We start from the raw sequence: 24298 nt of genomic DNA on the forward strand, positions 1-24298 counted from the left end.
GCTGGTCAGATCGGGGTGACTGGTGACACAGGAGAGGGTGGCATGGCATCAGTGCCCAAACAATCCTGTTTGGCCCCGTGGCAGGGCATGGCTACAGGCACCTCCATCTGAATGGCTGGCACTGTTGCCTCATGCACTGCTACTCATGCGGGCTTCAGTGCCCATCACAGATCGACAAATGACAGAAAAAAGGTAGATAGAGACTCAACATCCACCCTCCACCCAACCCGAGACCCCCGCTTGCCACACGAACCTCGCAGCTCCCGACCCTCCTTCATCCTCCGCACTCGGATCTTGAGCTTCATCTCGCTCTCGTGCATCTCCTGCCAGAAGCGTCCCTCGCCGGTGGGGGCGATGACCATGTCCACCGGCATCCACACACAGTGCACCCCCCACTCACAACAAGACAAAAAAACCTCCAAAAAAAAAGGGGAAAAAACCTCCCACTTTCGTGAAAGATGCAACAAAAAAGGACCTCTGCGATGTGCCCCTCCCCCTGCAGCGGTGAGGTGATTTGGGCCGGAGCTGCACTGCCCGGCTGCTGCCTCCACGTCTCCCCCGCACTCCGGCTATGCTAGCTCCCTATTGTCTCCCAGCTCTTCTCTCTCTCTCTCACACCTCCTGGCCCCTCCCTCTGTGCTGTGCACCCGGAGCTGTGCTCCCTTTCAGCGCTCAGCGAGTGAATGAGCTCATTTGCCGTGAGCAGCCCGTGTTTCTCTCTCTCTCTCTCGCTCACTCTCAGTACTAGCTAATGCGTCAGGCATGTAACCACATTCCTTACTCACCACGCAAATATGTGGCCACCTTCGGGGCCTGTCTGCAAGCTCACTGGCTGGCAGATGAGGCTCCTACGCTAACCCAGTGAAGGAGGCCCAGCAAAGAATCGACACAGAGCACAGTGTTCCTGTTCACGCTGGGTTATCATCTTCTAGCCAGTTAGCAGCCTCTTTTCTCCAGTTCTGTGATGCAGGCCATCCCTGCTGGTCTCTGTTACACCTCAAGATATAAGGTTTGAGTCCTACTCAGAAGCCCAATGACACTGCAAGCCAGACTGCAATAATGTCTCTGAGCCTCTGGGGGCAGTGCTCCTTACCCATGATGCCACTGCGTCTTCTGTGCCTGTTGGATCACTTTCGGTCAGGCAGCGCGTTTTTATTCACACTTGAATTACCCTCAACTTCCTAATAACAACTTCCTGGATCTCCAGAAAAGTTCAAGTGCCCCGAAGCAGCCTGTGCTACACAGTTTTGACTCCCTGTGGCTACACGCTGCACCCGGCTGGAGGCTGTGCAGGTTGGAGCTGCAGGGGATGAAGATGTCATGTCTCACTGCAACCAGGGGAAGAGGATCTCTCCAGATGCAGGGGCCCTGAGATGCTGGGGATCGGGAAGCCATACTGGGGGCATGCAAGTCACCAGGGAGCACTATGGTAAAGAACAGCGGCAGTGGTCGGGACGCCACAGCCCATGCACACAGACCCACGGGCTTCCGAGAACCTCTGAAAGGATACGGTGCTTCAGGAAAGTTTAAAAAAAAATTTCCTGTCGTAGCAGGAATTCCTGTGGCTTTTCTGTCAGGTAATCAGCAAAACAATGCATTTAACACTCCCCGGAGCCGCAGGAAGTCAGAGGCAGATTTTTCGGTGGTGAGGTACATGTGTTACAAAATCAACAGGATCTGACTTCAACGCAGAGCTGCCTAGGAGGAGTCAAACATCAGTAGCGCCAAAAAGCATCCCCCAATCCCTGCACCGCACAGCTCCAAAGTAACTGAAAGTATGAAATGACATGGAGGCCCCCCCCCGCCATTTTACAGCCCAGCCTGACAAGCAGACACTGACATTGGAGACATTTGTGATACATAGTGGCAGAGGAGTGACATTATAGTATATAATCATGGGCAAAGTGTAAGCTTGGACTCATACATAACCGTTACGAGGATCTTTACTGGCAGTTAAGCTCAACTTTTGCATAATTAGTTCTGCTGCAAACGTAGGAACTTTTATTAATGCAGACCTGGGCCAAAGCCAGCCTGCAGCCGGTATGATCATTAAAAAGAAAAGGAAAAAAAAGTGTAAAGTTTTATGTTCAAACTTCCAAATGCAACTGCTACTTCCAAAAATGAGCATCTTCTATCTTGGCTTTCAAGGGACAAATTTATTTTAAAAATGGCCCAAGCTGACAGGGCATAGCTCAGATTTGGTAAAGAACAGCACATTAATTATGTTTATTGATGTCTGACGGGTGTAGAATACAAAGCTAATCTTTAATTGCAATACTTATGAACTGTGGCCAAGGAAGGTAACCAATATTCACTCAGTCCGCTATTATGCACAGAGGGCCCATAGAGCAGCTAGACCAAGGGCATGCTGACAGATTCATTTTAATTTTCTGCTGGCTCTTCTCAATGGACTTCTCAATAATTACAATTACAATTACAATTACAATGCCAATCAGAAATGTCACTGGCAGCATTAGCACATCCTGCTGGCCACACTGCTGCACTGCACCGTTTTCCGGCCTCCTCCCCAAAGCCTTTTTCAAGGTTGTTCCTGGGCGGCCCCCCGAGACTCGGTGTAATCCGATAGACAGACTCTGAGATCCTGGGCGATGCAGCATGAGCTAGAATTCCAGCTCTAATTAGAGGCTGTGGGGTGGGGGTCTCACATCATTTAAATTATCTGGCGCGGCCGTGTGTCAGCGGGAGCCATAAATAGGTGCAAGCATCACTGCGCCTTCTGCTTCTGTTTCTACATGGGCAGCCGCTGGGCCGCCTCGCCGTGTATACAAACAAAACCACAAGCAGCCGGCGGACACCAGCAACCTAATGTGGCTGAAGAGAGCCGGCCAGAGCGCTGAGCTGCCATGGAGGAGCGCACCAGGCCAGGTCGATCCGCCCAGGCAGAGATGAGGTGCTGCTGAATTATCCATCCATTTTCCAAACCGCTTATCCTATTGGGTCGCGGGGGGTCCGGAGCCTATCCCGGAATCAATGGGCACGAGGCAGGGAACAACCCAGGATGGGGGGCCAGCCCATCGCAGGGCACACTCACACACCATTCACTCACACATGCACACCTACGGGCAATTCAGCAACTCCAATTAGCCTCAGCATGTTTTTGGACTGTGGGGGGAAACCGGAGTACCCGGAGGAAACCCCACGACGACATGGGGAGAACATGCAAACTCCGCACACATGTGACCCAGGCGGAGACTTGAACCCGGGTCCCAGAGGTGTGAGGCGACAGTGCTAACCACTGCACCACCATGCCGCCCTGCTGCTGAATTAGGCAGATAAAAAAAATAAAATACGTATGAACATCAGGGATTGTCCAGTTCCAGACCTCCAGGCCTATAGGATAACGCCAGAGCACGAAGCTAAGGTGTATCGCTTCAAGTTACCCATCCAAGTAGCCATATATGTACTGCCACTTCCCTAATGAGCTGCCCTGTTTTGGACAGGAGTACATTTCAGTCGTGAACTGGAATCCATTACAACATGGTTTATTTGTGAGGGGGGGGGGGGGGGGGGGTCAGTGAGGCTAGAGAGCAAAGGGGAGAAATCGTTTAGATACAGCGAGGTCCCGAATTTCAAATTCTGTCAGCTCACATGTTAAATGAACTGAAGATTGCAGCACGTCACCTGCAGAGCGATGAAGGAGTTCCTCAAACATGTACTAATATGAAAGGGCATTAATGAGAATTGACATGCATTACGACCAGCTGTTCTGACCTCTGAATGGTGGGGTTTGGGACTGCTACTCTGAGAGGGGGGTGAAAACAAAGGCAGTAAACCAAACAAGGATGCATCCTGAATCTGTTATTACCCAAGACGCTGGTGTGCATGAGAAAACAGACAGAGTGATGCAAACAGAACCTGGGAAATACTGGAAAAAGTTGGAGCAGTTAGTCTTCTGCTTGTTAGTAAGAAAACAAAAACAGCACCAAGAATAAACAGATGAAAGCATGCAAATGTATCGCGGAGGAGGCAGGGCCAATGGCTGCCTCTGGGCGCTAATGGCTAATTGCTGGGTGTCCCGAAACTCTGACACTCCCTTTAGGACAGTAAGCGGTGGCACAACCAAAATATGTCAAGTGGAAGCCTATGTGATACTAATAATACAAACATTTCTTTGGCACAGGCAGTTATAACAAGAAATAAAACGACCCCAAGGTCCTTCATTGTGTTGAATAACCTCAATAACGATAATCTAACGTATGAATCACAGCCTAATGTCTCCTTTCAGGATCCACAGTTCCATCCTGGACCTTAAAATCTGACTTTGACGTACCTGGACCTATTACTGAAATCTACATAACAGCAATAACTATCACAACAGTAGTAAAAGTGGAAAAAAATGGCAATGCCTTGTGGGAAGGGTATACAGTATACTACAAAAATGTCGACAATATGGTGACAAAAGCACTGACAGAAATTCTATTTTTTCTCCAATAGCTAAACTCAATGACTTTGCTTCATATTCTCCCAGCTGTAGACGGGCCAGCAGTGACACCCCCGGAAAGCTTTGCGGAGACGCCGTTGTTGTACAGTAGAGCGTCACGCCCCTGCTGGTACAGCCTGCCTACTGAGGCATGGGGCCTCTTTCACACGTTCTGTCCGATAGGACCTCCGAATCGGGGTGTCAAATGATTCCAAGAGCTATCCGTTGGATCCTTGGGGTCTGAGTAGTACATCTGTCAAGGTTGAATTAACGGAGTATGGAGGCTGGGGGGGGTCAGTGGGGTAGCTGGTTGAACCCTTGTGTTCTGCCACTGGGGTCAGAGGTAGTGAACAGGTGGTTCTGGGACACATTCCCCACATGGTGAGATGTGGAGCAGTAAGAAGCTGGGTGGGAATGGACCAAGCCCTGAATGGACATGGTACTTGACACCGTTGTCATGGCATCAAAGCAAGACAAGCTGTGGCCCCATCGGGAGCTGCAGGGGGTGTGAGAGGGCATGGCAAGAAAAGGAGAGGTGGCTGGTGGAGGTTAAGAACAAGCTGGGGGGGGGGGGGTGTGATTTACAGCCGGCTAAAACTGGACTGAGAAGTGTCGTATCTCTCTGTTGCCGTTGTTGTCAAGGCATTGGTAACAAGCAACTAATATGTACTTACATCAGTGATGTAATGCTGGTGCCATGCACAGCTGACATACCTTGGGCATGATGTCATTGCTCTGGAACCCTGTGCAAACAGGTATCATGTGACACCCTCTGAGTGCCGTCCCTGTGCGCTGTCACACGGACAGCAGGACTACACGCTTGTTGTGTACAGTACAGGTCTACGATTCAAGCCCTTTAGTTCTGATATATACCCTGCAAGTTAGTCTAATCTGGGACAGCTTGTGGCTCCGTGCCTGAGATTAGAAGGTTGCTGGTTCAAATTTCGTGGCTGTCAGAGTGATGTCACTTATAGGCCGTGGAATAAGACCCATGACCCCAGTTATGCCACGGACACTGGCTTACCCTGCTCTTCCATCCTCACTTGTATGTCACTATGGACAAAAGTAAGAATGTACATTTTAACCTGGAAACACTTACTGTTTCTTTCATATCTTTTAATAACCATGTGTTAAGGTGTTAATATAAATCCCTGACATTCACTGGCCACAGTGCATGCTACGGTCGCTGCACCTCCTCAGCTGACAGTGCCATGTTTACATCCAGGGGCCTTGCCGCAGTCACCGAAGCCCATTGAAAGGACTCAACTGTCACAGCCCTAACAGACTTCCATGCGCTCACAAAGCGCAGGATTGTGCTGCTCCAGGACGCGATCGGTGGAGAGTGAGCTCATGGCCTCAAAGCTATATTGACTCACTGATCACACAGCAGACAAGTCACCCGAAATTCCCCACACTAGGGCCCCGCCTTCCTGTTGTAGCCCAGAGCACAGCAGAGTAGAGCAGGTGTGGCCCATGCAAACCGTTTTCCCCTCCGCAGCTAAATAAAGATGAAAATCTCACAGCTACAGGTTCACAGAGAGCTATAGCACATCTGCTATCAGCAGCTTACAACGCAAAAGCAAAGGCTTTATATCTATTCCCCTTTACTTACGCATCGCTCAAATCAAAATGAACCATGCTGAAACGTGGAGTGAGCAGGCAAGATCCAGTTCAGACAAGGCAGTACACAGAATCCAGTAGGAAACACTCAGCTTTGACAAGCCAAATAATTATGACCATGGAAATTATTACAAAATCTTTTACGACACATTTTTAAAAGGAGCACCCTGTTAGTTGGTCCTTTAAACTCCAGTTTGAGATAATCAGATCACCGTCTCCAAGGTCCGTGCCCAGAGCTGCACTTTGTACCTATGGTAGAACTAATTTTCAAGTACAAAATAGACAAATTTTGTTTTCCAAGCACTTTATGACGCAGAAATGATACAACAGTAAAGAAACAACTGCCCATTCACCAGATGTTTCCATGAGTCTTTCAGGTACTCTTGGACTATTTAACTTGTGGCTAAAGTGTGAATGTCTCCTGTAGTCTGCTGCCCAGCATGACCTCACCATAGCGATTAGGCTGGAGGCAGAAACCCCAAGGTCAGGACACCTCTGAAAACAGGTTTGGGATGTACAGGCACAAGAAAGCTATTAAATAAAGAGAATGATGTCAAACAGTGAGCAAAGAGAGAACGTGTGATAGACAAAAGGGGGAGTTCACCCAGCCTGGACACTCAGCACCACTGCTGACCATTACATAGCCTGCTGATGTCACTGTGACCTTTCCACTTGCCAGGTTTATGCACGGTCGAATAACGTAAGAACAGCAAACACGCAGCCAGTCATTGGGGGCTTTCCTTCAACTGAAACAAATATGAAAGACCTCTCTCAGAGGAGATACACCTAAGGGTGGATAATAAATGTGTCCCAGGCGGGGATGACCTCAGGGAATAACGGCTTTTAAGTTCTTGCTGCTATGAAGAAGGTTTTAATGAGCAGCGCCAGGCTGCTACCAATGCAGGGTCTTTCCACAGAGCAAAGATGGGCTTCTCCTCTACAGTTACCACGAGTGAGACCCTAGAGACCAGCCATAGGACTACAGGGGCACTGGGGCAGTGTGGAAGCCAAAGGGCAGCACAGCACAGCACAGCCATGGAGCTCAACCTGTCTTCCTTGGTGAAAGTAAGAAAACAGGTCACTGGAACTGGGGCGATTCTATGACAACAAAGCAGCATTTCCAGGCTACTACCACTTCAGACGGTCACATCATCAGCAGCTTCCATGACCGCTGTGAGTGGCATGTCAGACTCAGATGGCAAAACACACCACATGTGACGGGAACCACTGTGCCAAGAGGCTGGCAGGCAGCATGCTGTACAATAATCCATCCATCTTCTAAGCACTAGTCTTGGTTAGAGTCCCCAGGAAACCGGAGCCTATTGCAGGAAGAACTGGCTGATTTGTTCGGTTCAACAGCTTATGAAAACTTAAAATCTGAAGCAGATCAAAATAAATCTAAAAAGCGGAATACAGTACATATGATCCTTTACTCTCACTTCTACCTGCATAACGGAATTTCCGTTCCGTTCTTTTTCAAAACCGTTGGAAACGTGGGCAGGAACCTCAAAAGGCATCAAACGAGAACCAACTCAGCACCGGCTCTGTGTTGGTAGAAACTAAATATAAGAGTCCTGGGGCCCCAGGCTGTGGCACACAGGCTGTCTAAGGTTGCTGAGGCCCCATGGGACAGGAATGGGGCCCCCTCCACAGGAGTCCGCAAATGCATCTCTGGAAATGGTGTCCGGTGACATGATCTCCAAGGCTTGCCTGTAAGGTGGCCATCCGCACCCAGGCACGCCTCACAACTCAAACCAGGCCCCATGAATCCTGCCAAGAAATCTGACCCTCACACCCTGCTGAGATAGCCTGGGATCAATAAAGAAAAATGAAGAATAAAGATTCCTGCTGTGCTTATGAGCAATTCCTGGCTTTAATAGCTAAGCAGGAGTACAGTGAAATTACTAAAAAGAAAAAAAAAATAATTACAAAGCGAGGGATTCTGGCTCAATCAATATTCATAAAGCCCTTTAGGGTATAAAATCCCAAAATATAATTATCAGTCGGCATTTCCTATTTGCACTGTATATCAAACACTACAACAGGTATGCCGTGGGGAACCTGGCAGGGAGAAGTGTGATGGAGAGCTGAGTGTCCAGCCCATGACGTCGAAACACCTTGTAAGGTACAGAGAGGCCCGTCAAGGCAAGAAACAGTGTCTGTGAGTCCGGCCTACTTATCCCTGCTGTTACATCACACTTCAGAAAAGCTTACAGCCTCCCTGTCCTCGTCTCATCCTGCACCAGGCCCATTTCCTGAAGTCACGAGCAGGGAGCGAGGAGTCCTGATCCCAGACCAGCAATGACTGCCTGCTTAGATAGCTAGTGTGAAAACAGAGAGGCAGGATGCTGAGCAGTGAGCAGATAGACCAGCTTCACAGCAGCAGATGAAGTAAATCTCCATGAGCTTTTGTTCCCACTTTGCGACCACAATGACCTGAAAAGCAGTGATGTCACCGAGCTGGCGGCACCACAGGAAAGGCGTCAACCACCGAGTTACACAACAGGGCATGACCTCGTCACTTCAGGCTTTTAAATAAGTGCTTCACAGCCCCACACATTATACTTAATCAAGTAGCACTGGGAGAATAAAAACGAAACACTAGAAAAAAAAAAAAGTGAGGAGAGTAAAAATTTCAGTAACAACCTTGAAAAGCTGAGGGCGACAGAGACAAACTCAGCTTCTGTCTGAAAACCTCTGAGGAAATGTGCAGTGTGTGACTAACTAAATCCTAACCCTAACCTAACTCTAACCCTAACCCTAACCCACAAACACGCTGTCGCTTTTTCCATGACGGCTGGCATCTCTGTGTGACATCACGTGTCTGTTGCTTTTTAAGAACGGTGCTGCTCTGCCTGTTCACACGGGAGGATAAGCTCATTTATTCCTAGGCAGGCTAATGAACCAAGAAGTAGCGGATATAGATGAGCAGTAGTGAGGCAGGCTGGGAGAATGCAGGGCAGGTGGGAAGTCACCGCATGAGGGACAGTGTGTTTACACCAGAAGGAATGGGCGGGGAGTGGGGGCGGCCTTCAGAAGCCAAGGAAGGGAGGGGGCTTTTGTCAAAGGCTAGTTTGCATCTGTTTACAGAACTACAGAACATATGTGTCCGGTGGGGGGATATGGGAACTGTCTAGAATACTTGAAATGATGACAATGACTGGCCATTGTTCACTGCAGAGGGGTATAGCGACAGACTGGAAGGCCAAATTTAGCCTGCCATCAGAGATGAGAAATGTCAAGTCTTTATCGAGAGCGGAGTGTTTGGCTGCATCGGTGAATGTGTACAACAGCGGAGGGGGAAGGAGGTGCGTGGAAGACTTTCCTCCTGATCCTTAACTATGCTTCACCTGCAACACACTACAATACTACACTGTGGCTAGCAGGCAGCAAAGATGTGAAGGGACACGTCTCTTAATCAGAACTTATGCAGGTTAAAATCTGCAACCTTTATTAAAAGGTGCATCATCTAACATGCTGCAATGAAGGCTTACTATATTAAACAGGGAAAAAAAATAAGATGCATCACTTTACATAAACGTATCTCAATAAAAACACTTCCTATAAATGCTAAAAAGTTATTCTTTCTTGATATACAGAATAAAAATACATCCATGTTTTAAATGTTTATCGTGGTCAAGGCCATGGGGGTGCTGGTAGCACAGGGCACAGGGCTGGGGTACACCCTGGACGGGATGCCAGTCCATCACAGGGCATAGGGCTGGAGTACAGCCTGGAGAGGATGCCAGTCCATCACAGGGTACAGAAACACACAATCATATTCTATGGACAACTCAAAGACACAAATTAGCCTAAATGCATGTGTTTGGGTGGAATAAAATGTGACAGTCTGCAGACAGAGCACATGTTTGTGAGGTAGCCGCCTCCCCATCAAATGAGGCTGCCTTTCACTGGGGTGGGCTGCATTATTTCGCTGCTGTTGTCCCGGGAGATGCTGGGGGTGATTTTTTGCTGCAGTTATTCTGTTTATTATTGTCTCATTAGAGGAAACAGGAGAGGCCAGCGAGTCAGAGATGGCCGTCGTCCTGATGCTGCCTTCGGTGCAGCTGTCAGGCAGAATCTCACTTCCATTTTAAGACGGTATGTTAACCGTGTTTGTGTTACCCCAGTAACAGTCGCATGAGCAACAAAGTGAGGATAGCACACATGCGCCGCTAATTCCCAGAGATCCCGTTCTATTTCCAGTTCCCAAATGTGGGGGGGGGGGGGGGGGCTATAGTTTTTCAGCCTCTGGCAGCTGGGCAAGGTTTCCGCTCCATGTCCTGAAGTCACTCCTGAATCCACCCCCCCCCATCAACCCCTGTTATAAAGAGGCTCTTCATCTGTTTCACAGCAAACAGTTTTAATGAGATAAATCAAATCTGTCATGGGGAAGTGGGGGGGATTTTCAGAACATTCAGGGGCTTTAAAACAATGACTCTCCTTCTGACTCTCAGTAAAAACACAGGCTCAGCACACAGACTCGATGTCAGTCATGGTGCGCCTGTCACATTATGCTGGAATGTTCCCAGTCGTGACACCCAGAGCTTTCGGCCAAAGACCCCACTGAATCGTCAGTGATGTATGATATCACTACCTGACACTACATCACGTTACTGCCACTACACCGTCTGACTGCCAGGGCCGGGGTGCCTCAGTGCAGGACGCCACGCTTTTCAGCAGCCACCCAAAAATTTGGCACTAGTGGTGGACAGGCTCTGGCTGCCAAGCTAGGGATAGGCCAGGGTGGACGGGCCCCAGCCGATGGGCGCGTGGCCCCTTTAAGACAGCCGAGGTTAGAGAACAGTCAGCGCTGCTTTGCTGAGAGCACTCAGAATGCAGAGGGATCACGTCATGCAGGAGGCATTTGGCACCGGTCGGCCGGCCCTATTTTCATCGCTTTAAAAGAAAAAGGGAGAGAATGACACAGGGCCGTAATACACAGGGCGGGACGCACGTTTGAGCGGCTTGATGCATAATGCTGCATGATGCCTATTCAGGGTTTAAAGGTGTCCAGCAATGGAGCAGCTGCTGTGTGAGTGTATCCAAAAAGTAACCCATTCACAGAGCAGAGCGGAGATAGTAAATGGCATGCACCACTCTGAATATGCATAAATTCACACATAGTTAATAGCGTGGAGCAGCTCTAAGGACTGATCTCACCTCAGTCAGTCAAGGAATCATTGCTTATTGAAAAACACTTAAAAATAGGAAGAAGAGATTAAAGTGAGAGAGTGACTCACTAACAGTCAGCCAAGAGTTCAGTAATGTGGCACACATACATGCAAACTAAAGTTAGTAAGGGATATGCAAGCGATCCATAAAAAAGGGAAGAAAAATCAGGAAGCTGTGTTGCTCATCTATTTGTGGGATTGTTTTTGTAGAGGGAAAAACAGACACATTCGTCCCTACCACACACCTAGCCTGAAGCTGACATCAGCTTGGGCTAAATAAATCAGTGCTTTCAAGACACAATATGACCTAATTAGGCAGACAGTGTGCATTGACTGAAAGCCTGAATTTGAAATCGCTCCATTAATCTGATTTCAATGACCTTCTTTCTTAAGCTCTTGCTTTTCCCCACAAGCAGGAGCAAGCAGCCACAATTCCTGACTTTTGGGAAACGGGGCGTCTCTCCTGCCAGGAAAATGTTCAGATTCAACAGATAAAATGACACTTCTCCAAGGCATTACTTATTTCGGAAAAAGACTGCAAGGACCTCCAGGCCTACACCTCCCAGAATGCACGACTCCCTCAACAGTAAATCTCCCTGGACAAGACGCTCCTTGTCCTCATGAGGGTGCGGACCCCGGGGCAGCCGTCCAGCTCGGTGACGCAAGTCTCTGTATAAATATAAGTGGCCCATGGTGGTAACAGATTTCAATGCAGCTAACCTGTGTATTTATAAAACATCCCACTCTGTCTTTGCTCAGCCGCTGGAATTATTTTGAAAGGAAGGGGAAAGCTGGGCCATGGGGGGGCAAGGAGGGCCAACCTCTGTCGCTGAAGGCTCCACGAAGCACTGGAGGGTGCTGGGAGATCTGAGAGGGCAGAAACTCCATCAAGGACCAGGGCCGGGAAAGGCTGCATGGATAAAGCTGCTTGCCTGCTCGCCTTGATGATATCCAGGGCCCAGCTTCTGAGGGCTCAGTGCCAGTGACCCGTTTATATACAGGGGAAGCGGACCTTTCATACACCAAAAAACCTGTCCAGTTTATACATAGACGACTGCTTGTATGTGTTGCTGCTGCTGTAATATCGAAATGACATATACAAATATAATGACAAAATTGTACACTTAGATGAGAATAGCGTGTGTGTAGATGATCTTTTCAGTGAAAACATCAGGCTCTGATGCTCTTGTTGATAATATTTGATTACTGTGAAAGACCACAATCTCTCAATTAATATTTGTTTTATTAAAAAAAGCAATGTGTTAACAATTGAAACTAAATATATAATTTATTTCTTTGAAATACTATTTTGCAGTATATGGACAGATATGGATGGGGGCCGCGTGTGGCTCAGTGGGCTAAGCCTGTGTGCCTGTAATCAGAAGGTCGCCGGTTCAAACCCTGCTTGAGCAAGACCCTTAACCCCACCCCAGGCCCTGGGACGCCGCTATGGGTGGCTGCCCTTCACAGCCAACTTAATCTGCAAAAAAAGAGCAAGTAGCAGGAGGCATAAAGACAATTTTCCCACGGAGATCAATAAAGTATCAGTTATTATCATGATACATTGGCTTGTACAAGCAGTGCTGAACAAGTGTTGTAAAAGAGGTAACATAGTTAAGGAACTAAGCAGCTGAAGCAATAAGAAATGATCAAAACATTAGTTTTGAGGACAGAGCAATGTGCTGACAGACCCTAAGGACCTACTTTGAGTCAGAGCAATGTGCTCACACACCAACAGCTTCAAGGACCCTCTCCGAGTCAGAGCAATGAGGTCAGAAACCATCAGGCCGAAGGACCCAGTTTGAGTCAGAGCAATATGCTCACAGACCAACAGGCTGAAGGACCCACTTTTAGTCAGAGCAATATGCTCAAAGACCAACACTGAATCCCCACTCTTCAAGGACCCACTCCGAGTCAGAGAAATGTATAGACAGTATGTTCAGACCAACAGCACATAAGGACCACTATGCGATTAAAGATCCTGTTGCACTCTTGGTGACAGTAAGAGGGTCTATTTAAAGCCAACAGTTAGAATCCAGTCTGTAGGATAAAGATGCATTATTGTCATTGTAAGTACAATGAGATTTAATTTGGAATGTGCCAGCAGATGCATAGTAAACTTACAATTAAATAGAATCCAACGCATAAAATAGAATCCCGACCACAGAACCTCGCCAAACTGCATCATGATATCGTAGTATTTGCATTCACAATTATACCACCATAATGGTTTTGATACGGCTGACATGAAACAACATGGCAAATCAGGCTTAAAGCTTGACAGATTTTTGCAGAGTGCTTCATTTCCTGCTCACTAAAGCAGTGTGTAATTGTGGTCAGCGGGACGCTGGCCCGGCTGGCAGCATGGAGCCCGGGGATGGGCAGCTACAGCAGCGCAGGGTGTATGACACAACCGCAAATCAGCACTAATGCAGGCTAGCCGTTCAGGGCATCCCGCTAAAGCACAGAGATTTCTGCACAAAAAGTTTCTAATCTTGTCATCCTTCATATATAAAACACTGCATTAGCAGCAGTTATTGAGGTATTGCTGGTTGCTGGTATTTGAAGAACAAATGTCATGACATTAGTAACACTCTAAATCCTAGCTAGAGCACTGTATGATTATGTTTTACTTTTTTATCCATTTTTAGGAAGGCTATAAAACCTTAACTGAGAAAACATTCTTAAAAGCTTATAAACATGATCCATACATGCACACTGAAACACTAGGGATTTACTTGGTAACTCTGCATCAAGCAAAACAACAACTAACCTGATTTCACTGAAATTCTACCAATAATGAGGTACATTTAACTTTATGCAGGTTTTATGCTTAATGTCTGCATTTAGCAAAACAGAAATTCAAAAGATTTCAAAAAATTATAGCAAGGGACAAATGAAATTCCTGACCCTTTTCTGAATAAGCGATTCTTATCTCTCTAAAGTAAAATTTAAATGTACAAGTTTTTAAACTGGTTTTCACTGAGCTGAATGGTCACAGTAATATCATACTAAAAAATGGAGAATTAGAGTTCTTCTGCTGATTATTTCAGATGATTTCATGGAACAATCCATCTCTTTAAATCAAAATGTCTTATATTGCTCTATGTACAGTGGAGAGAATGTCATGGTGAAACTATATGAAGTCATTGACTCAAGGGAATTGATAGGAAGATATGACTGATAGGCACTTGTGCAATGCTTGTTAACAGTGGCACCAATGGTAACTTACTCATGTTCATATGCTTCAACACTGGCTGATTCATTCTTTTTAACTCTTTTCTTTCAAACATATCTGAAGAATCAGATAGTCATATAACAACAGGTCCACCACAACTCACACATGATAATAGAGAGGAAGGTCGCAACTGATCGTGGTTACGAAGCATCAGAAATATTCCCAGAATCCTTTTCCAATGTGACGTGTAGCACATGGTTAGAAGAAACACCGGCACACACAAGCACACATTCACACAAAGTTTATCACCAACACACACACTAATAGACACCCAAGCACACACCTTATCATGTACGGATACACAGACTCGTTGGCCAGCATTGCCCCAGCATTGGCTCCAAATTGCACCAGCACTGCCCCATTATTGGCCATCCATCACCGCCCAAGCATTGGCCACAAATTACTGCAGCATAGGCCTAACATTTCCCTATTATTGCTCCAGCATTTGCCCAGCATTGCCATAGCATTGGCCCAGTACTACCCCATTATTGTCCCAGAATTAGCCCAGCACTGGCCCAGTACTACCCCATTATTGTCCCAGAATTAGCCCAGCATTGCCATAGCATTGGCCCAGTACTACCCCATTATTGTCCCAGAATTAGCCCAGCATTACCATAGCATTGGCCCAGTACTACCCCATTATTGTCCCATAATTAGTCCAGCATTGCCATAGCATTGGCCCAGTACTACCCCATTATTGTCCCAGAATTAGCCCAGCATTGCCATAGCATTGGCCCAGTACTACCCCATTATTGTCCCAGAATTAGCCCAGCATTGCCATAGCATTGGCCCAGTACTACCCCATTATTGTCCCAGCATTAGCCAAGCACTGCCCTAGCATTTACCCAGCACTGGCCTAGCCCTTGTGAGTGCCTCTCAGCCCTCTGTTTCTGTTTGTGCTGGAATCCAATGACTTCACTCCAGCGTGACTACCACTGCTCTCATTTGGTGAGTATGCCACCAGACACATCCCTTAGCCCCCTCCCCCATTTCCTCATTACTCAGTGCACACACTCATGCAAACGCGAACAACACAGAGAGGCATACTGGGCCTCATGCCAGCACAGTCATGCTCCTGCGCATGAATGCACTGGTAATCGCCGCTGGCTAAACGAGTGACACACACACCCTCACAGCATTAAACACATAACCTGCACAGGTAACACAGTGGCCCTGTTGTGCAGGGCATCACAGCTACTTGCGACAGGATTACACAATCCATTACTTCACACAAGCTGTAGTCCTCACTTAAGCGTGACGCCATACCCCAATCATAAGCCCCACCAAGGGCTGCTCTGTTCCTCTCCCAGCACAGAGCACAATCAGTAAACAAACACGCAGACAAAGGATCGCTCTTATCTATGGGGAAAATCTACCCTCTTTGGTATTCTACATTCCTCTTACGTCAGTCTCTCTGAACCACTCCTACCAGCAGGCCTGCCCTTTATCTTTTCTTTTGAAATGAGGGGAGAAAGGGCCTTGCTCTTCAAACGTGGGGGGACAGCAGCGTGTGCTCAGGGAGCCCTAAATAGTTTCACCCTGACACATTTTCTCACAGGCCAAGGCAGCCCCATTTGGCTCCTCCTTTGTTCCAGGGAGGATAATTGCTGCTCTCTGATTCTTGTTTGACATCTTACATCATCAGTGCAGCCTCTGGCACTGAGGCTGGAATGCACGTGACACTTTTGTATAAATCTCCAGCTGACCAGCGTTATTACTGCCTTACCCACTTATCTCCTAAGCTGGATGGGGTAACAGTATTTTTCTATTTATAACAGAAATAATTGAAGTCAAGGATCATTGATTTTTATTCAGTCGTTCAAAAGAACACAGCATTTGGAGTATAACTGAGAAGTAAATAATACTGTAAAGGGAAAATGTTACTCTGCGTGCTCAGCCTTACAGCATTATCCCAGCAGAGCATTTTGATTTGATGTGGTGTTGAGCTGAGCCTTACCATGGACAAGAAAGATGACGACTTGAGCGACACCTGCTGGTCATAAAACATGATGACACCTACACCACAGCCAGATGTTTCTCCACTGCTTTGGTTTAAGAAGACACTAATGCTACAAAAGAGTATAACTTGTGTGTAGAGTTTAGCATAGGACATACCTGTGAGCAGGGACACCCTGTGGAAGCTACCCTCCAACTTGCCCAGGAGAATATAGACAAAGCTGTCTTTGGTGAGCAAGCTGGTGTCCTGGGTGCTCTGGTCGTACACCACCACTTCCTGCTTCCTGCCCAGGTCCAACTGTGTAGATACATCAAAGGGTAACAGTCACCATATCAATGCCAAAACCAATATAAGAATGTAATAAGCATTTCTCAATCATTTTGGCAATATTTCTTATACACGTGTAACGACTTTTACTATGCATGATGAAAAGTCACAGATGCAGAAGCATTAAATTCCCTAATCTTTGTTCTGATATAAAAGCAAGACAAATGAACTGAAACTCCTGCGAGTTCTAGGTGACTATTTTCAGCAACGCTTGGGACCCTTTCCAGGACAGAATCAGGATGAGTGGCACCTGGACTCGTCCCAGGATAGGAGCACAGCGAGTGGCACCTGGACCCGTCCCAGGATAGGAGCAGGATGAACGGCACCGGAACCCATCCCGGGACAGGAGCAGGATGAACGGAACCGGAACCAGTCCCGGGACAGGAGCAGGATGAGTGGCATCAGGACCCGTTCTGGGACAGGAGCACAGCGAGCAGCACCAGAACCCAGGACAGGACCAGGATGAGCAGCACCGGAACCCGTTCTGGGACAGGATCAAGGTGAGCGGCACCAGGACCCCTCCCAGGACAGGAGCATGGCGAGTGGCACCAGGACCCTTCCCAGGAGGAAGTTTCTTTATATTTGAGCTTCAGAAGATGAATGACTCTTCATGGTGAGATTGTTGGCCAAAATAGCCATCATAGACTGCGAGTGTGTGAGCATGAACGCTGGGGCAAAGGCTGGAAGTCATCTAGCATGTGTGTGATATGTGAATTCCCTGATGAATGGCTCACAGTTAGCATCCCACATCTGGCATAAACAACTTATCCTGCTCTAACTTATATATGATGTTATTACACAAAAGGTAAATCAGAACAGCAAAAAGAAAAATATCCTCATTTAAGCACAGACAATACAGAATTTCCATCCATCCATACCTCCATCCATCCATCCATTTATCCATGAAATGCCTAGTTGACTCCTGAGATTCACAGCAGTCGCTCCATGACACAGGAAGGGGGGGTGTCACTCAGCCCTCACACAGACAGCTCACACAGAGGTACGAATGTGCTACCATTTGCCAAATTAATGTGTATCCAGAGTATATAAAAGCGATGTGGGGGGGAGGGAGGGGAATTCGGTTCCACATGCTATGCCCATGCATGTACCGCTGCTGGCGTTAACGGCTAAGCAAAATGCCTGATGGCTGGGCAGCCCTGACCTGGCTCCGTTCACCCACCTGGTAGGACTCGTCTTGCCCCCATGGTCCTCCTCTGTTCTGGCCCGGGGCCCCGTGGATGACGTCAGGGCCGCTCTGGGACAGCTAAGGTCAGAAGCCTGCTACACATTACCGAGTCTGCCTCTGGCCAGGTAGGCCGAGTGACATAATCGCACAAACAAGCGGCGCCGCCCACAGTAGCCTGGCCTCGGCTGCAGTTAAAGGGCCGGTAGCACCTCCTCAGAGGCGCTTACTGTGCCCATAAACAGCCGGCTCATAAACCATTAGCTGTGAGTCAAGCGGGGCAGGGGCAAAATGAGCAGAAAGAAAGCTGCTGGCAGAATCCTGACACACTTTGGTTTTGCAGTCACCCACTGCGTGGCTGTTCTCAGATCCAGACATCACCCCGCTCCCCGCCAGCTGCCCACAGGGTAGTGCTGTAGTTCTCGAGACCAATTTTTTGTGGTCTTGGTCTTGTTTTGGTCTCGACTCTATTTGGTCTCAGTCTTGTCTTGGTCTGGGACATAGCGGTCTCGATGGGATGAGGAAGAAAAGAGAAAACAGCGTATCCTCACAGAACAGTATTATTTATTACGCGCCTCAATTCAAATGCAACCAGTCAGATGCATCTATTTTAAAAATGTTACATTGTATACATTTTCTCAACGGACACTGCCAGTGCTTCACAGTCCACACACATCATACACATCGCATCATAGTGAAGTAGTGAAGTGAAGAAATGTCCAAAAATGTCCGCGAAGTCGGCAGTAATTAACTTTGGCTTTACAGAGCACAAAGAGTATAGTTGCAAAACGTCCCAGAAAAAGAAACATTCTGCTGTATGCCGATTATGTCAAACCACCTTGACGGAGACTGCTGTGTGGGTATATTGTTTAACTATTACAGTGGTGTTATTTGACATAATAAATCATCATTGATTTTATACAGCATCAGTCTATGGGCATTGTGTTTACCAAGCATTCGTTCTAAGCTATATGGTAAGTAATTTTAGTGATGCTGATATTGAAGTGTAAAGATTACAGTGGGACAATTCCAGTTTATCTATTAATTGGTACAACATAGTCTATAGCATAGTTATAATTGAAATAAATTAGGTATTTTACATTCATTAGAAAGCACGGTCTTGGAGGTGCAAGTCAATCTGGAGGCTCATTCTCTTCAATTCAAAGCAAGGGATCATTACATAGTCATATTCATAGCTTACCGAGGTCTCTGTCCCTGGTATAAGAGACTTAATATTAACATCTTTCTGGTACATCCCATCTCTTTCCCTTGACGAAGTCTGATAAAATGGTTATAGGAGAGAATTGCTGAGATTATTATTTTCCATCAGGCCTCGTAACTGACAAATCTGGGAGATTTTAAATGAGAGACACATGGACAATATAATCAAAAAAAAACATGAATTTGATTTAACGAGTAAAGACACTTTACAGCAATGCCTTTTTTCTCTATAGTTGACCTGATTAATGTGATGTTGATTCTAGCCCTAGTCTGTTTTCGGTCTTGGACTTGGTCTCAACTAGCCTTGGTCTTGGTCTCGCCTTAGTGTGTCTTGGTCTTGATCTCAATCTTGGTACCCTCCAGTCTCTGCAATGTCTTAGTCTTGGTTAAGGCGGTCTTGGCTACAACACTACCACATGGTCTCTCTCCTTTTCACTCTTGGGCTCCTGGCTGCCTCCACCTGTCAGGCAAGGTGTTCAGCTCTGACAGCATTACGGCAAAACTTTGCAATCACAGCGTGACCTCTGGCTATATGGTAGCACCTTCTAGCACCAGGAAGGTCCAGCATCAGGGGTTTGCGTTCACCTGCTTCCTGGGCAGCTAAGTTAGAAAGAGCAACTAACCTAAGCCACAAACGCAGCATGCATTTATTTGATTACACACCATTTTATTCTCTCCTCCCTCTCACAGCCATCTTACCTTGGGACCCCTGTCGTTTTCTTCACCCACTAGTGCGACCTTCTAAACTGAGGGATCTTTCTCTCCCTCTCCACCACTGTCGTCTGTATCACACACTGCCTGCACCGTGTGCCACACTTGTTTACATCTATATATGTAAGAGCATCCTTAGGCAAATGTGTCGGCAAGGGTAGTCCATAAATAAACTGAATCGAACTCAATCAAGCAGGTTCCTCTCAGGGTTGTCCGCTTAGGGGAAGTAAACCCCGAATTCCATTATGTCCCACACTGGGGATTTGGTCTGTGTACAGTGTTCAGGAACACGATACAGGTGCAGACAGTGTGGTGCGTCTGCACAGCCACATGTGGGAATGAGCTCACTTACAGCTGGGTTAGCTCAGGTAGACATTGCTGGGTGCTGCATGCCCCCACTGACTCCTACGATAGGAGGGGGGGGGCGTGAGGAAGCATAGGGGAGGAGGGCAAACGACACACAGATCTAATGTTATTATTTTAACACTTATTATGTTTCTTTGCTGCCATTTACATAACTTTTTCAGTTTGATGACCGAACTGCTATTTCTGTCTAACGGTAATGCACGTTAAAGAAATATTCATTGACCAAAACTGTATGAAAGGGAGAGAGATGCAAAAAGAACCAAACACACAGCAGCTTCCTCAGGCACACATGGAATATACAGTTCAGCTTGCTTTTATATAGCACCTTTGACAACACAGTTGCCCGAAGGCTTACAAAGTATTAGCTCCACGCCCACAGGTCATGTCCAATGATGTATCACCTGCAGTCACCACCCTCATCATCTGAATGCAGCCCTGGAGCCTTAATTCACAATTAGGAAGAAACAAGCTCAATGCACAGCATGGATTACACAGGCTGTCTGATGCCTGTCCATTTTAACACGTTGTGTCATCTTGTGTTGTTTCTGTTATTTGTGTTGCACCATGGTCATGGAGAAACAATGTTCCATTTAAGAACATAAGAAATTTACAAACGAGAGGAGGCCATTCGGCAAATCAAGCTCATTTGTGGAGAACTTAACATAGCTCAGAGTTGTTAAAATCTTATCTAGCTCTGATTTAAAGGAACCCAGGGTTTTAGCTTGCGCTACATTAGCAGGAAGACTATTCCATACTCTAACTACACGCTGTGTAAAGAAGTGCTTCCTCAGATTAATTTTAAAATGTCCTTCCACTAATTTCCACTTATGGCCACGAGTTCTAGTATTTAATTAATATTGAAATAGCCATTTGGCAGAACAGCATCCAGACCTGTTAGAATCTTATACACCTGGATCATGTCCCCCCTTAATCTCCTTTGCCCGGGGCTGAACAGATTCAGCTCAGCTAACCTCTCCTCATAAGACATTAGTCTAAGACCAGGAATCATTGTTGCACCTTTTCCAAGGCAGCAATGTCCATCTTAAGGTATGGTGACCAAACCTGCACACAATATTCTAGGTGGGGTCTTATCAAGGAATTATATAATCGTAGCATCATCTCCCTTGACTTAAACTCCACACACCTAGAGATGTAACCTAACATCTTATTGGCCTTTTTTATTGCTTCCCCACACTGGTGAGAGTGGGACATGGAAGCATCAACATACACACTGAAGTCCTTCTCATAATCAGCTACCTATATTCTGTGGAACCCATAAAATAGCTGTACTTTATATTTCTGCTCTCTGCATGGATTACCTTATATTTATTTATGTTAAATTTCATCTGCCAGGTATCAGCCGAGGCGCTAATTAAATCAAGATCCCGTTGTAGCCTCTGTGCTGCTAGATCAGTATCTGCTACACCACCCACCTTGGTGTCGTCTGCAAATTTGACCAGTTTACTGTATGTATCGGTGTCAATATCATTAATGTAAATTAGGGACAATAGTGGTCCTAAAATTGAACCCTGCAGTACCCCACTATGAACGCAGGCCCTCTGTGACATTGTGCCTCTTAATAACTACTCGCTGCTTCCTGTCTATTAACCAGTTTTCGATCCAAGCTGCTACAGTTCCTAAAATCCCTGCAGCTTTGAGCTTAAGCAATAGCCGTTTGTGGGGGACAACATCAAAGGCCTTCTGGAAATCTAAGTAGATCACATTGTAGGCCTTTTTGTGATCAATTTCTCTTGTAGCTTCTTCAAAGAACTCAAGTAGATTAATTAAACAGGATCTACCTCTCCTAAATCCATGATGGCTATCCCTCAGAATGTTATTTGAATCCAGGTAATCTACCATTTTCACTTGGATTATAGCTTCCATTATTTTTCCAGTTTGCAAGTTAAAATGATTAGCTTATAGTTTGCTGGGTTACTTCTATCCCCTTTGTTCAGTATGGCGTTATATTAGCATGCTTTTCAGAAGGTACAACACCCACAGATAACGATTTCTGGAATATTAAAGTTAAAGGTTGGCTAATAATATCCCTCATCTCCTTAAAACTATAGGTAAGATGCCATCAGGGCCCTGCAATTTATTTATTTTTTAGCTTACCTAGGCTTTGTACCACATCAGCCTCAGTTATACATATATTGGTCACAGACAAAGCTGTATTCATACTAAATGGTGGTAAGTTACTCATGTTCTCTACTGTGAACACCCGTGTAAAATAATCTTCTTAATAAAAAAACTCATTTACTATATCAATTTCATTTTCAATTATAAGGCCTTCACTATCCTGCATTTCACTGTGTATATGGCTGAAATGGCAAAAAACCCACTTGACAAAGACCAAAGCTGGCCTATAACTCTTACGGCCTTATGGAAAATAAACGACTGCTCTTCCAAGGTCACTTCCTACCACTGTGCGCATTTACATTAGAAACACCCTTTTCATAATAACCTGGAGGTAATATGCCAGCTAACTGCCAGAAAGCCATTGTGGAGTGCTTTTCATTTCTACTTATCCGAAAATAGTGCCACAATCAGGCCCACCCTCAGCAGGATCACCTCAGATCTTAGTGCCCAGCGAGCAAGATTAGGTCGAAATAAAGACTCAATTCCTCATTCCTGCGCAGACCTGACACCTTCCTCGCACAATACACTATATCTGCACATTGCATGCAGAGTGAGCATTAATAATTACTTCAGCCCACTTTCCTGAATGAAGTAAATCTTTCATAAACAGGAAAACAACGCAGGGATTCTGGAGGTTAACTGCAATGACAAATGGACATTTATGTTTGTGTTTGGAAGCACATACTGTTTACTCAGATGGAGTATGGAGTCTCTCCAGCTCTCCAAGTGGCCCACCACATATTAGAGGGGGTCTGTTAGCACCCCACCAGCCCTATGACTGAGGTGTGTGGGCATTTCATCACACCAGTGCCTATAAGTTAATCAGGTCAACGGTATCAAGTTAATCCCTTCCAGCCAATTCAGAGATCCACCAAGGCAGCAGCCATGTGGCGAGCAATCGCTGTTCATTTCAGCAGCAGCGATAGACCCAGAGTAAGCGGCTAAGCCTAAACCAAGGCTCCACTCACAATGGAGCTGAGAACATCTGCCAGCTCGTCACGGTCGCCGCTACTGCAGACGTGATCTGCTGTGACACTGCTGACGCATCTGCAGACAAGTTACTTCAACTGGCTGAAAAAAACGCCTAGCTGGGATTAGGGTCCTTGATTAGAGAGCTATAATAATGTTAACCAAAAGCAAGGTCATGAGGACTACTGTTTATTACAGAATAACTGTATACGTTCTATCCATCCGTTTTCCTTAACTGCCTACATCTATCTAGCACAGCACTGCAGTGAGCCTGGAGCCTATCCAGGGACGCACAGGGAAGGAGGCAGGGAATTCAGAGGCAGATGGAGCTGATTATGAATTCACTATGAACTTTATAGCGCAAAGCAATTGGGAGGCTCACACCAGTACCCTGCAGCCGCTTCACACGTGCCTCATATGCATGCTGCCAGCGGCAACACAAAAAAGAGTGATGTCATGCTTACCCAATCACAAAGAATCCTCCTCTAGCTCAAACCACCATCGAATACCGCCAGCCTTATTAAGCCTTTCACTAATCGCACGCATTATCCTGTATGGCAGGGAGGTAATGAGAGGGAGTCAGCTACAGACAGGCCCAGGGAGGGGAGGGGAGAAGGGGGAATGAGGAGCACGATCCGGGAGAGCACCGCGGAGCTCTATCACACGCAGAGGGGCTGGCGCTGCCAAACGTGACTCAAGAAAGCTCCTGGAAATGTAGCCTTCCATCAGCACAGCGCAATGGGGCATGATTGCAGAGCAGAGCACTCCGTGTGATGCAGAATCTGCCCGCATCACACAGGGAAGCCAACAGGATTTATCAGTATTTATATATTATATATGAAATCCATCAAATATGACTTTCATCTGTTACCTCCTCAGCTAACTACACCTTAACTACAGTTTTTCTGCATGTACTGGAGTGACCGGGTAAAGATAAGAATGAAATGCATTA

General features: G+C 46.5%; 1 protein-coding gene across 5 annotated transcripts in view; it reads right to left on the reverse strand.

The window, feature by feature from the left end:
• The window catches only part of LOC125751826 (dual specificity protein phosphatase 8-like), a 40934-nt gene that overhangs the window by 9049 nt on the left and 7587 nt on the right, over window positions 1-24298 (reverse strand). For 3 of the 5 annotated variants that reach the window (XM_049031194.1, XM_049031191.1, XM_049031192.1), the window contains exon 3: window positions 16589-16727. In XM_049031194.1, coding sequence (XP_048887151.1) covers window positions 16589-16727 — 139 coding nt within the window. Of the gene's footprint in view, window positions 1-253; window positions 728-16588; window positions 16728-18198; window positions 20364-24298 lie in introns of those variants that run through there. The other 2 variants (XM_049031195.1, XM_049031196.1) reach the window with 2 other exon arrangements.

This window comes from Brienomyrus brachyistius, chromosome 11 (genome assembly GCF_023856365.1).
Source record: "Brienomyrus brachyistius isolate T26 chromosome 11, BBRACH_0.4, whole genome shotgun sequence".
Classification (NCBI taxonomy): Eukaryota; Metazoa; Chordata; class Actinopteri; order Osteoglossiformes; family Mormyridae; genus Brienomyrus; species Brienomyrus brachyistius.